General features: G+C 34.1%; 1 protein-coding gene across 19 annotated transcripts in view; it reads right to left on the bottom strand.

The window, feature by feature from the left end:
* LOC136027968 (protein NDRG3-like) overlaps positions 1-15,449 on the bottom strand; it is a 221,938-nt gene that overhangs the window by 123,982 nt on the left and 82,507 nt on the right. For 17 of the 19 annotated variants that reach the window (XR_010617712.1, XM_065705449.1, XM_065705450.1 and 14 more), the window contains one exon: positions 702-898. Coding sequence is in view for 18 of the 19 variants with exons in the window: in XM_065705449.1 (XP_065561521.1) it covers positions 702-898 (197 nt within the window). In the remaining variant the exon portion in view is untranslated. Of the gene's footprint in view, positions 1-701; positions 899-6,440; positions 6,520-8,518; positions 8,603-15,449 lie in introns of those variants that run through there. The other 2 variants (XM_065705456.1, XM_065705452.1) reach the window with 2 other exon arrangements.

The following is a 15,449-nucleotide window of genomic DNA, read 5'->3' as shown; positions in this document are numbered from 1 at the left end:
AAAGTAAAAAGATGGAGAATAAACTAAAGCAACTTATATTTTTATTTAAGTTTTAATAACTTTGTGACTTTACTGGGTAACTCTAGATGGCGTATTTTCCTTGTCTTTTTTCATCGCATTATTACTTTTTTATCCATTATATTTCCCTTATTTAAATTATATTGTATCCATTATATTTTTTATTAGCAAATGTGACCCACGAAAAAACACATAACATTGAAATCTCTATATAATACTAACAAAACAGAAATATTTCCTTTTACTATAAAAATAGGTCCCAATGCATATTAGCGTATTTGGGACAACCCAGAAAAAGGGATACTTCACCTACTGATACACTTCCTTGGAAAAAAAGTCTGGCTCCTCCTACCCTCTCCTACCCCTACTAAACCTTTAATATACAATTCAAAAAATAATATATTTATAGGGAACTTAAAAGAAGCCACATTATACTTATTGTATCCTTTTGGCTAAGCAGTTTTATTAAGTTAAGCCCAATAAATCAAAATAAAAAAGATGCAAAATTAACTAATGCAAGTTATATTTTTATTTAAGTTTCTTAAAACAAAATTGGTGACTTGTTTGGGTAACATCAGATGGTTTCTACCCGAAGACTAAACTTAGTTCCCTTCTCTATCAATTTTACCCTTTATTCTGTCAGAATGCCTAAAAAGAAAAACAAAATTAAAAGCTTGACTTACGGTTAAGCCCAAGATCGTGGTAGGTTAGGATGGCCGGTTTGTTTCGTGGACCTTGAACTGCGACAAGCACCGTTCCATGGGACGTTTCGACTCGTTCTTCGACGCATAATTTCTCATTTTTGGCCAAGGATTTTCCATTCACTGAAATAGCTGCTACTGCTTTGAGCTCAACATCATGATTATCAGCAGATACTCCTCTAAAAGGAAGTTAAATAATTGCATATATAATTTAAAAATGAAAAAAAAATTAGCAAGGCCATATTTCCAAAAGGCTAATGTAAGCTGCAGAATGGCAAAGGCGGTGTATTCTAGTTACAGATTTTGTGTATGAGATGTTGTATTATGTATATGTATGAAATACAGTTTTATGTATGAGATGTTGCACAACCGAAAAATTCACTTTTCTAAATGGAGACCATAATTAAGGCGAGACAGCTGGAAATTTTGAAAATCCAATAAAAAAAGTGGCTACAATTTTAGTCTGTTGACAGAGGCACATTATACGAGCACCATTGCGCTCCATACAGGATGTCAATCTTCCATCATCTTCAACACAGCTAAACAGCTTATTTTCTATTGTAGATTACATTTTGTTACCGAAGATGGGAACACAATTAGATTGCATTGTTTTAGAAAAAAAAAAGTATGGGGTTAATTAAAGAGTGTTAATCAGTGATAAAAAACCGTCAATAAAACCTAACTGATTGTAGTATCAAACAGTTCGTGGTAACGAACTGTAAGTAAGGAGTGACCCGGCTCAATACCAACCAAAACTCTAAAAAATGGGGTTTTGATAGCAATAGCTACATCAAAAGAATCGCATTTTAAAGCTGATTTTAAATATATAAGTTTATTCAAGTTTAGTCTTAATCGTAACTTTTTCAGATTCACACCATCAGATTCAGCGTATCAGAGAACCCTATTGTAGAAGTTTCAAGCTCCTATCTACAAAAATGTGGAATTTCGCATTTTTTGCCAGAAGACAAATCACGGGTGCGTGTTTATTTGTTTCTTTGTTTTTTCCCAGGGGGTCATCGTATCGACCAAGTGGTCCTAGAATGTCGCAAGAGGGCTCATTCTAACGGAAATGAAAAGTTCTAGTGCCTTTTTTAAGTGACCAAAAAAATTGGAGGGCACCTAGGCCCCCTCCCACGCTCATTTTTTCTCCAAAGTCAACGGATCAAAATTTTGAGATAGCCATTTTGTTCCACATAGTCAAAAACCATAATAACTATGTCTTTGGGAATAACTTACTCCCCCACAGTCCCTGGGGGAGGGGCTGCAAGTTACAAACTTCGGCCAGTGTTTACATATAATAATGGTTACTGGGAAGTGTACAGCGTTTTCAGGGGATTTTATTTTGGTTTTGGGAGTGGGGTTGAGGGGAGGGAGCTATGTGGGAGGATCTTTCCTTGGAGAAATATGTCATGGGGGAACAGAAATTCAATGAAAAGGGAGCAGGATTGTCTAAAATTACTATAAAAAAATGAAAAAACAAACATGGAGAAGTTTTTTTTCAATTGAAAATAAGGAGTAGCGTTGAAACTTAAAACGAACAGAGATTATTACGCATATGAGGGGTTCTAAAAATACTTTAGCATTAAGAGCGAGGTATTTAGGAGGAGATAAAAACCTCATTCTTTATGCTATTAAATAAAACAAAACTAATTTTTCTAGCTGAAAGTAAGGAGCGACATTAAAACTTAAAACGAACAGAAATTACTCCGTATATGAAATGGGTTGTACCCTCCGCAATCCCTCGCTCTTTACGCTAAAGATTTCAATTGTTTTAAAAAGTAGAATTGTGGCAAAGAGTTAAACTTTAGCGTAAAGAGCGAGGGATTGCGGAGGGTTTACGTAAATATATACTCCGTATACGAATGTTTTTTATTAGTAAAAAATATACTTAACTTAAGAATTAGCTTACGTAACAAACTTTTATATTCTTAAATTCTTATTATGTATATGAGGGGGTTTGTACCCTCGTTAATACCTCGCTCTTTGCACCAAATCGTAAGTTTTGGGATTACTATATATTACTATATTTTAGAGGAATTACGGAGTAAATATATACATTCGTATATATTTCATATACGGAGTAATTTCTGTTCGTTTTAAGTTTTAATGTCGCTCCTTACTTACATTTTAAAAAACTTGTTTTTTATTTAATTATCAGTGGAGACACCTCTAAAAGCAATTGCATATAAAATTTAAATGGAAACGAAATGCGCATGGCCATATGCCCAATAGGCTAATATAGGCTGTAGCACGGCAAAGCTAGTGTAACCTTCTTACATATTTTAAATACAATTTTATGTGTGAGATGTCGCGCCGCTAAAAAATTCACTTTTCTGAAAATGGTGCCCATAATTTAAGTAATACAAATAGAAAATTTGAAAATCCAAATGAAAAAAAGTGGTTACAATTTTACTGCGTTAATTGAGACTCATTACAGGAGCATCATTGCTCTCAATAGACAATGCTTTTCTCACTCCCTTTCTTCGCTGAGTTTTCTGGCTGAACAATCGGCTTTTGGCCTGTTGCCAAGTGTGAAGCGTTATTTATTTTTTGTAATACAGAAATATTCTGTCTACCAGCAAAAAGAATATATTTTCTATATTTTGCTACCAAGCATACTTTCATACTGCAAAGAGGGAGGGTTCATTGAGGAATCAATGCTTAACCGAGGAAGAGCCAGGAATCCAGGAGACTGTTGGACCCCCCCCCCTGGAGTTAGAAGCCAAGTGGCATCAATTAGGGACCAGCAGGCTTGCATGTACCCCCTAGAATTTAACAGAACGCTTATTTCTGATATTTTCATTGAAAAAAACGTTTTCCATTATTTTCATTAGAAACCCCCCCCCCAAGATTTAGAAAAAATACATTTACCCTGACTCTGACGGCGACAAATTGACACAGTGACTGGGACTACTTGAAACTGCAGCTACTAGTGACCACTCCTGCGACTAATTGGAATCGAGAGTGTGGCTACATGCGACTTTGACTACTTGCAACTGTGACAGCTTGCGACAGCTATCATTATTAATACTACTACTAGTACTATTACTACTTCTACTAGTAAAGCTAGTATTGAACTTAATCAAAAGAGTTCAAGAGTATCCAGGTTGTCAAAATGGCACAGATGCAATATTTCAGGAATGGAACAAGGTATTAAGTTGAAACTTTCAGGAAAAGTTTAGGAAGATGCAAGACTAAATCAAAATACCCCCTTTATGGACTCTTGATTTGAAGCAACTGATAAAGGTTAATAATCAAAATACCCTTCCCCCTGCCCTATATGTATTCGTGAGTTGAGGTCAATGTTACGATACGATACTTTATTAACAAACACAATTATAACTCTTTACATTAAACTTCTATTGCACTTGATGGAAAAACATACGTTTTTGTTGGCGTGCAGTAGTAAAAATTAAACATTTTCTAAGCACACCACAAAATAAAGTAATAAATAGCTAACAAAAAAAGAAAAAAAATACCAAAAAAAGATCAATCTCCTTCACAATGTCCGTCCATAAAAAAAAAAAAAAAAAAAAAAAAAAAAAAAAAAAAAAAAAAAAAAAAAAAAAAAAAAAAAAAATCCTACTCCCTCAGTGTTAAATGCCAACATTTTTATGGACGAAAAGATTCAGGAGACCTAAATTCTGAGTTCTAAATTCAGGAGGCACTGCTATGGCTACATCTTACTGACACTGCCTTAGAAGTAGATGTGTTTCTATTTGGGATGGCTGACGTGCTTCTGGTCATTGAGCATTATTTATCAGCCAATAGTTTATTGTATAAATTCATTGCCAAATTGGTCAGTAAATCCATCTATCTATGCATAGCGAGTAAAGACTTCTGATAAAAACCAAAACCGTTTTTAATACGAATTAATTGTTCCTCAAATAAACTGAGCACCTTTCTTCTCAGAAACAATGCAACGAAATTGCATTATGATCTAATTTTTTGCATTTTGATTCTTTTTTTTTGCAAGTAGTCACCAAAGGGTATAAGCAACTGATATGAGAGGCAATTAGAACGACTGAACGTGATTTTAACAAGAATCCAAAACTTCTTGTACAATCAATAGTACAGTGTTACTCATCTACTATTGATATTACTAGCAACTTACTGCAACAGTAAGCCTCCTGAGGCCAAAACAGCTACACACGCTCCTCTTCCACCCCAACCTATTCAAAGCTTCACTCTTTGCCCGCTCCTAAGAAGTTCGATTCCTTTTAGATCTTTTCTTATGGCTTCTTCTCAACCCATTCTGGGGCGACCTGCTTTTCGTTTGGCCCTAGATGGAAAGCCAAAAGGAATAAACTTTGGCAATCTGTCACCCTCCATCTGCAAAACGTGTCCTAGCCATCTCAAACTTTCGATCATTAAAGCCCTAGAAAGTTGGATAAAACCAAATTTTTCACAGAGCTTCTCATTTGATACACGGTAAGTCAAACAGGTACCCAAAACCATCCGTCAATAATTCCTCTGAAAAAAAAAAACAACCAAATTCTCACCCGTCTTCACCCACGTTTCAGAATATATAACTGACCACGGTCATTACTGTATCTGCTTATATTCTAGTATTGATTCCCACACTTTTCTTCCCATTATTCAAACTTATTTTAACTATTAAAGCACCCTGAGTTGCTCTATTTTTTACGTCTTTACTATTAATACAACCCAGATTGATCTCCTCGTTACCCAACATCACCTTTCAAAACGTCAAAAAAAAATCGTTCATTTTTGCTAACATTTTTATCTAGGACACTCACATCAGCATAACCCAAGTCTAGGAGAGTTTTACTTTCCCATTTGATTCCATGCTCTCCCATAGCCTTTACCATATTCCTTAGCACCTATCAATGCTACGAAATTCAAAGCTTATTTTTTAATAGAGTAATTTATTTTACTAATTTTAGTAAATTATCAACAGTAAATTATTAGTAAATTATTTTCAATTTTTTAATAAGTTTTAGTAGAGATAGAGATTTAGCTAAATTCCAAGTCCCTTTGGACCCAGTCTGAAGATATAGAACAATTAGTGAGGGTTAGCATGCAGAGCACAAGGGGTCATAATTTAAAGATTTAGTCACCATGAAGGCTCTTCCTGTTCTAACATAATATTAAATTTAAAAAAAAACAAGTTTTTTGAACTGCAAGTAAGGAGCGACATTGAAACTTAAAACGAACAAAAATTACTTCGTATGAGAAAGGGGCCGCTTCCTCATCAACGCCCCGCTCTTTACGCTAATGTTTGAGTCTTTGTCACAACTCTACTTTTTAAAATAATAAAACTTTAGCGTAAATAGTGAAGCGTTGAGGAGGGGACAGCCTCTTTCATATACGGAACAATTTCTGTTCGTTTTAAGTTTTAATGTCGCTCCTTACTTGCAGTTTAAAAAACTTGTTTTTTAAATTTAATTTCTGAATGATTTTGAATTATTACATGTTTTGATTTTGGCTCACCGCACATGAATAATTAAAGCGAAATTTGCACATTAGTTTTTTTTTGCTAAATAGCTTTCTCATAGTTTTGATCGGACGATTTTGATAAAACAAAGGGGCGGGGGAGGAGGCCTAGTTGCCTTCAAAATTTATAGGTGACTTTTGAACTATGTTTCGAACTGGCTAATGGTAGTCAATTTTGGCTGGCGGAGGGCATGAATGAAACTGAACACTGAATAATGAAGAAATGAAAAATAAATGCGAAAAGTATAAAAAAATAATACTTACAGTAATTGAGCAGTATCAGAATACTGAGGAGAATCTAACAACATATAAGCAGGTATAAGACGTGATTCATTCATATCGACTGCGTTCATTCAAAAAGTGTTTGTGCAACATTTTTGCAAAAGTAAAAATTGACTTTCAAATCCCTCAAACAAAGCAAGTTCTATCGACTGGTTCAATCCATTTCCCCCTATCTATTTTGGTTCCTAAGACGTTTAGAAATTAGTCTAGATGCGTCGGAGTGAAACACTACATTAACAAGGAGGTTGGGGCACAATTGGGAATCACTGTATGAGAGCGGCTCTTCTGAAGAAAACTTATAAGGCAAAAACTTATTTATAACTTATTTATATTGTATATATTCAAATTATAATACATTATTTTATTTTATTATATTACATATATATTTTTTTATATTATTATATATTTATTAATTATATATATTACATTTATATTATAATTTATTGTATTATTTATATTTATCTATATTATATTTATATTGTTTATATATATTTATTAATTATTTATAGTATTAAAACTTGTTTATATTTACAACTTATTTAAATTTATTTATATTATTTATAACTTATTTATTTAAAACTTATTTATATTGCTTATTTTATGTTATTTTACAATATATTAGTTGCGCTTGTGACAATCCAGCCTTCTCTGATGGTCCCTGATATAACTCTAGATAATATACGATATGTCTCTATAAATCAGATTACCATGTTTCCTTCCATTGTACCCCCCTTTTTAAATCATTTTTAAATAATATTTTATCCAACAAAAAGAGAGAATGATTTTCACGTGTCAAGAATGCAGTGGACACGTTTTAACAAATCAGACATGACACATCACGAGGATCCTAAACAACAAAGAAATATATTACTTAGGACTAATGGTATTACTCTTTTTATTTTGTAATGTTTTCTTTAGAAGAGCCAATTTAATCCAGTGGTACCCACAAGAGTCAAGGTAGTAACCATTATCCTTGGAAAGAGTGCTGAGTGAAGAATATAATGGTATAACTCTTTTGATATTATAGCTTTTCCTTCTCAGGAAGAATTTTCATAAATTACAAAAAAACAACTTCAATTACAAAGAATTGAAGTTGAATTACCACAAAAACAACTCATTGCAGCACAAGACCAACTGAGGCCAACATAGCAGCGCAAATCAATGTCATTTTTTGGGGGGCTAAATTTAACTCGAGGGCCATAATTTCTTGAAGGCTATACAACAGGCAGGTTAGCAACATAGTCCCAATAGCCAACCAAAAAACCCAACCAAAGGAAAAAAAAAGGATAATAAGAGGGAGAGAAAAAAAGAAAAGAAAGCATAACCCAAATATTTCCACTCAAACGTCATCAGTGCATAATCAATAATAATTATAATAATAATGACATTAATAATAATAATAATAATATAAAAACGAATCTAAGTCTACATCGAGTGTTTTGTTTTGTTTTTATTTTAAGGTTTGTCTTTTTATTTGTCCAGTTGACTTTTATCGGTATTTTCTATTCCTTATTATATTATTTTCTATTTTCTGTATTTTCTATTATCATCAGTGCATAATTAATTATGATTATAATAATAATGACATTAATAATAATAATAGTAATAATAATAATACAAAAAACGGATCAAAGTCTACATCGTGGTGTTTTGTTTTTTAAGGTTTGTCTTTTTATTTGTTCTGTTTACTTTTATCTATATTTTCTATTTTTAATTATGCACTGAGGATAGTTGAGCAGAGTTCTCGACCGAAGTTTTTGCCTTGCATTCTTCTTCTTCTTCACTGGTTGTGATTATCCTCATTATTTCTTCTTTACAATTTTCGATTTTGTCATGATTAGTTAGTGTGGTTTAAAAAACTATTTAATCCTTAGAATGTGGCTTTATCCACTGCACTGTCACAAGTTGGAAATTGCTTCTCAGATTAAAATTGTTTCTGTTTCAACTTTGATGCTTAACAAAATCCACCTTCTACCAACAGCTAATACTTATTAACAGCAAAGAAAAAAAAAATTTTCAGTTTGCCTGTTCTTATGTAAAATTTACGCTGTGTAACATACCACATTTTGAAATACCGCAGTCGATACAAGCCTGAAACTGGAAGTGAATTAGACCAGAACAAAAACTGATCACATACTAAACAGAAGACTTGGTCAGCCAGAAACAAAACGCATATACCAGAACAAAGCTGTAATCCGATCAATGAATGTGAAGCCTTACACATTTTTTAAAACCATTAAATATACAGCGAATAAAAGGAATGAATATTTACACAAAATTTTAGTTTGTTTAGCAGCTTTTGTCACATGCAACTGTACCGACATAAGGGTGAGTGAGGAGGATGTTTTCCAGGGGTGTAATTTGCTATGGGACAGATGGCTCCAACTTTACCCCCCCCCACCACCAGGATTTGGACGAAATTCCGCCATTGATATTTTATGATACCATAAAACTAGGTTTATTGACTATATTCAATGTGTCAATTGCCCCCCCCCCATTTTGAAATACAAATTTGTGGTATTTTCATTTTTTTAAAAAAGTTGTCTTTGCATAGAATTTTTTAGGAAAAATTCCCATTTTTCCGAGATCTACATAATTATAGCAGTCATTTGTTTTTGCATTTTGGTACATTTGGGGATAGAAGTGTTATTTAGAACTTGAAATTTTCTATTTTTGAATTTAAAAGGCGAGGGTGAAACAAACAGCCAAACTTAAAAAGCCGTTTTAAAAGGAGAAAGGGATTCTCCAAATTAGAGCCCTTCGAAATAAATAAATTATATACACGTCCTTTTCAGATATTCAATAACAATAACCTCGAAAATAACCTTTTTCTCCCTGAACATCCTGAATGCTGACCCTTGAATTTACAATCATGAAAGAAGATTTTAGTCAGGCCGCTTGGATACGACTCCAGCAATATGTATAACCTCATGATAAACCTCATGCTGTCTAGCAAAGAGTGAACCTCTTCCCCTAGTAACCACAGATATTTGAGAACTCTTTTTCAGAAATAAATAGATCCCTCTCCAACGAAAATTGTAGCTATTTTTTAAGCGAAAGATAATTTTACCCTAAATAAAACTATCAAATGAAAACTCTAACGTAGCCAATTCGTTTACAACTATTAAAAATCTATTTATTTACCCTTCCAGTTCTTGAAACCACATTACCTCGTGGTGGTACATTTGTTCCTAAACATATATACAGTATAAACGATAGGAGGGTATCTTAGAGGGCGGGACAATACCCAAAAACAACTTTATCATGTCCAATATTTCCGTGCGAGGCCCTCCACATTCATAAAGAGAGAGTAGATTGATTTAACCAATAGCACGTTCATATAGAATTATGTATTTATACTTATTATGCAAAATAGGAGTGAAAGGTTGACAGCTCCACTCGTGTTGCAGAACCAATTTGAATACAAAATAAAAGATGCATATGCTAATCTGCCAAAATAAGGGGTTAGTGGAGGACATTCTCTTTGTTATTATGATTTATTAAATAAATAAAAAACGTTTTTTTTTTAACTGCAAGCAAGGAGCGATATTAAAACTAAAAACGAACAGAAATTATACCGTATCTGAAAGGGGTTATCCCCTCCTCAACGCCTCGCTCTTTACGCTAAAGTTTGACTCTTTCTCACAACTCTACTTTTTAAAACAATAAAAAAAACTTTAGCGTAAAGAGCGAGGCGTTGAGTAGGGGACAATCCCTTTCATATATGGAATAATTTCTGTTCGTTTTAAGTTTTAATGTCGCTCCTTACTTGCAGTTAAGACAACTTTTTTTTCTTAATCTAATTTCTGAACGTTTTTTAATTAATGCATGTTTTGATCTTGGCTTACCGCACATGAATAATTAAAACGAAATTTACATATTACTTTTTTTGGCTAAATGGCTTTCTCATAGTTTTGATCGGACGATTTAAAAAAAAGAGGTGGGGGAGGAGGCCTAGTTGCAATCCAACTTTTGGTTACTTAAAAAGGCAACTAGAACATTTAATTTTTTTAAAGAACGTTTTTATTAGTAAGCATAATATATTTGTAAATAAAGTATAATCTCTAACGAATTAACTTACATAACGAACTTCTATATTTGTATATTTTTATTATGTATCTGAGGGGTTCACCCCCTCGTCACTACCTCGCTCTTTACACTAAAGCTTGAATTTTGTCCCAATTCTTCAAAAATGACCCCTGAATCACAAAGGCCGTAGAATAAATAGTTGAAGTTACTAAAAATACTTTAGCGTAAAGAGTGAGGTATTGTGGAGGAGACGAACGCCCTTATATACGTAATAATTTCTGTTCGTTTTAGGTTCTAATGTTGCTCCTTACTTCCAACTGAAAAAAATTTTTCTCATTTTTTTAAATACTAGAAGATCTTGCACCCCCTTCTTGGAAATTTTCTTCTTTCATGATAAATTCCTCCATTGAAAGATTCTCTCAAGTAACCTCCTCCAAGATCCTTTTCCAGGGACTGTAGGGATTAAGTCGTCCCGAAAGACATAATCATAAGGCTTTTCGACTATGCTGAACAAAATGGCTATCTCAAAATTTTGATCTGGTGACTTTGGGAAAAAATAAGCGTGGGAGGGGGCCTAGGTGCCCTCCATTTTTTGGTCACTTAAAAACGGCACTGGAACATTTGATATCCGTCATAATGAGCCCTCTTGCGACATTCTAGGACCACTGGGTCGATACGATCACCCAAGAGGAAAAGAAAGACAACAAAAGAAACAAACAAACAAGCATCTGTGATCCGTCTTCTGGGAAAAAATACAAAATTCCATATTTTGGCAGGTATGAGCTTAAAACTTCTACAGTAGGGTTTTCTGATACGCTGATTCCGATGGCATGATTTTCGTTAAGATTTTATGGCTTTTAGGGGGTGTTTCCCCCTATTTTCTAAAATGAGGCAAATTTTCTCAGGCTCGTAACTTTTGATGGGTAAAATAAAACTTGAAGAAACTTATATATTAAGAATCAGCATAAAAATGTGATTCTTTTGATGCAACTATTGGTATCAAAATTCCATTTTTTAGAGTTTCGGTTACTGTTGAGTCGGGTCACTCTTTACTACAGTTCGTTACCACGAACTGTTTGAAAACATTTGAAATTACTAAGTGGCTAGATCTGCAAAATTAAAATACTTTCAGGAGAGCATTAGTTACATTTTTTCAAATAGACATTCATAGATATGTACAATTGTGTAAATACATATATGAACATTTCTGTTCATTTTAAGTTTTAACGCAACTGTTTACTTTCATTTAAAAAAAAAAACTTCTTTTTTATTAGCTGGATATCAAGCTACGTGAAATTTTGTCTGCTTTCCTTTTCCTTTTCTTTCCACTTCACATGTCAGTTCTCGGCAGAGACATTAGTATGCCTGCCGTTATTTCATCATTTGCTTTCACACATTCTTTAGCATGAATAGTGGTTCATAAAGTGGGTTGGTTCATAATAAATGAACTTGTTGAAATAAAAAATTTCAATCTTCAATTTCGAGTTTTTAGCAGATCTCTCAACGAAAGCGAAACTGCCTTTCCATACAAATGAAGAAAATCGAATCTCAAGGAAAGGTGGGCTTTCTTTTCCCAAGACACTGAAAAGTGTCATTATTTTTCCAGGAGAGTGAAAATTTTCATGGTCTGGAGAGAAAAACGGGCAACTTTTCAGTGAAAAGGGCAATAACAACGCCAGGGTACAAAATTTATTTTTTCTTGCCGACAGGGACATGGCCTGTATTGTCAAATGCGAAATTTCTGGCTTAAGATTCAAGGCTATTTCGAAGCTTTAAGAGTTCACTATTACCAGAGAAAACAAATACTAAAGCATGTCGACAGAACGGATATAGAAAGAAAAATGAAGTATTATGTTATAAAAAGTGAGTGCAACGAAGAAATCTTTGGTAATCAGAGAGAAAATATAAACATCAGATGAATATTTATACCTGAGGGTTACCCTGCTATATACCTCCTGGTATACATCTCGGAGTGCCAGTTTTTCCACCAGACATGGCACAATTCCGTTACACATGGCTAGTGCTACGTGATGTACATCTCAGAGCGCCACTTGTTCCACCAGACATGGCACACTTCCCCTACACGTGGTTGGTGCTAGCTGGTGTACATCTCAGAGCGCCACTTATTCCACCAGACATGGCACACTTCCACTACACGTGGTTGGTGCTAGCTGGTGTACATCTCAGAGCGCCACTTATTCCACCAGACATGGCACACTTCCACTACACGTGGTTGGTGCTAGCTGGTGTACATCTCAGAGCGCCACTTATTCCACCGGACTTGGCACACTTGCACCACGCGAGGGTGGTGCCACTTGGTGTACATGATTTTTGAAAGTGGTTGACTCTTTCCTGATCACTTTTTTTACGAATGACAAGTAAAAATTGCCTTTTTTATCATACCAATAGTTTTGATGCTGATAAAATGTCCTGAAGCAAGAAATATGTGACAAGTTGCTCGTTATTGCGAATATACTCAATTGTAATATTAATGGCGTATAAAATCTTTAGTTTAAAAAAACTGAAAAATATGTTTGTTAACGACATGGGTACAGAAATAACGTAGTTCAATTCAATGCAAAACCACTGCAACATATAAAAAACTTTGTAAAAAAAAAACTAAACAAACAAATAAGATGGAACGCTTATCATTTATTCTATGAGTATGGCTAATGACCAATTTTTTTTTTTTTTTTTTTTTTATTACCGACAGTCCTGACCCAGGGGATGCCCACTTTCAAAACGGTGAACACGAGATGGCAAGCATGTTACGAAGAATGTCGAACGTGACAAGGTACTGCGAAAGTATGACATGCGTGGCATAACAATTGGAACGCTAAGATGTACAACTAATGACGGGGAGTGGGCAACCATCGGTAATGACCATGAAAAATATTGCTTAGCTTAGCTTAAATTTAAAAATGTGTATGGGAATATAGGCTTTAGACTTTTGTTTTAAACTTAAAATGAATATTAATAAAACTTCAATGCCTACTGCATAATTTGCATTTTCTTGAAAACTATTTGTGTTTTGGACAGTCCATGGAAAAAACTTATAGTATTAAACATAATATGAAGACCTTTGAAGACATTTGAAGACCTTTTAATTTTAATTTTTGTTTTAATAGTTATGACAATTAATAATAGGATATATCTAAAGATCCTCCTGAGCCATTGCTGGCTCATAGGCCGCTCAGTCGACGTTTCAGTTGCTGGATGTTTTTTTTTTTTTTTAACAATCTTAATAATATGCACACAATCCTATTTAGCATTTCAGGGATCCATGCTGTAAAGGTGTTGGGTTTCTATCTTCAAAAAAGTGGTATTTTGTATTTTTACAACTAATGACGGGGAGTGGGCAACCATCGGTAATGACCATGACAAATATTTTTCGGAGAAAACATTTCCTAATCTGAAAAATTTCTAAAATTTCCGCTTCTGAAAAATTCAAAGCAATTATGAAATTATTGAATACTAAGCACAACAAAGTAATTTTCAAGCTCTAAGTCACTTAATCATGGTGTAGCCCAGTAGGCAAATGGACAGTTACTTATCTATCTCTATTTTTAAAAACTTGATATGATTAAAATTGGATTCGCTATACGTTCCAAGCGCTTAACACATTAGGAAATAAAAGGACAATACGAATCTTAAAAAAAATTAACATTTTAAATGAAACCTAAAATGATGTATCTCACGAAAGAGTTTTACCCGAACACAGAAAATAATCGATAAAATTCTAAAAATGGCATTTTACTGAAAACACCGACTCCAAAAAACAGGATGCTCTCTTAGACGTAGGAAATTCCATAAGTAGTCTGCAGAAAATAAAAAACAAATTTATAAGGCTCTCAATAGTCTTTCAAATATTGGTATGACTGTTCAAAATTGTTCTATGATTGGGAAAGTGTTTGAGTTGTGTTTGAAGGATCTTCTTGAAATTCTTGACACTGGTTCTAATCAAGCTGGTTTCAAGAGAGGTTTGGGATGTGACCATGCCCATGCATCTTTCAGCAAAGTTATTGAAGAAGCGAGAATCTCTGGTCAACCGCTATACGCCCTCTTGATTGATATCAAAGGGGCCTTTGATAACATTTCTCATGCATCCGCTCTGCTCACTTTAATCCATGCTGGATTGCCCCTAGCTGTCATACGAGTCCTTCGCTTTTGGTATTCTGGTTTAAAGATCCGTATCTGTCCGAGTTCGTCTTCATCTCAGTCCAAATTAATTCAAGTGGGTAGAGGAAGTAGACAAGGAGGAATTATTTCTCCTTATATATTCAATTCTTGTTTAGCTACTGCCCTTAATTCTCTTTCCTGCTCGTTTGTTTCATTATCTCGAAATCTGTCTTACATTGCATATGCTGATGACATTATCCTTCTAACCCGGTCCAAGTCTAGTCTTGTTTCTAATTTTAATATTTTAATTAATTGTTTAAAAGGTTTGGGCCTTTCTATCAGTTTTGAAAAATGTCAATTTTTTGTTGTAAATTGTTTAGAGGATAATGCCAGGGCGACTCTCGATTGCGACAGGTGTTATTTTTCAGTCGTCGCCAATAGTCACCTATTTGGGATTACCTTATGCTGCTTCGAAAAGAGATTTCAAACCAGTCCTGGTTCAGCATGTTCAGATGAAACTACGCAAGGCATTTGGTCTTTTAATTCGTTTTCGGGGTCTTTACCGTCGGGACGTCCTTGGTCGTATGTATAGCGCTGTTGCTCTGCCTCACGTATTGTTCCCGTCCCTCCTCTTCCGAAATTTCAGACCTTCTGATCTTTCGCCCATTAAAGTTGCTTATTTTAAATTTTGTAAATTTTTACTTGGTTTCCCCCTTTCTTTTAGTAACACTGAGATTGTTTTAAAGCTTAATGTGAAGGATCCTGTAGTCTGTATAAAAAAAAAATATAAAACATTTGAAGATAGGGCGAAAATTAGCCTTTTAGGCCACAATTTATTTCCGT

The sequence above is a fragment of the Artemia franciscana genome, chromosome 6 (assembly GCF_032884065.1).
Source record: "Artemia franciscana chromosome 6, ASM3288406v1, whole genome shotgun sequence".
Lineage (NCBI taxonomy): Eukaryota > Metazoa > Arthropoda > Branchiopoda > Anostraca > Artemiidae > Artemia > Artemia franciscana.
The sequence above is the reverse complement of the archived record's forward strand: the minus strand, read 5'-3'. Positions and strand labels throughout refer to the sequence as shown.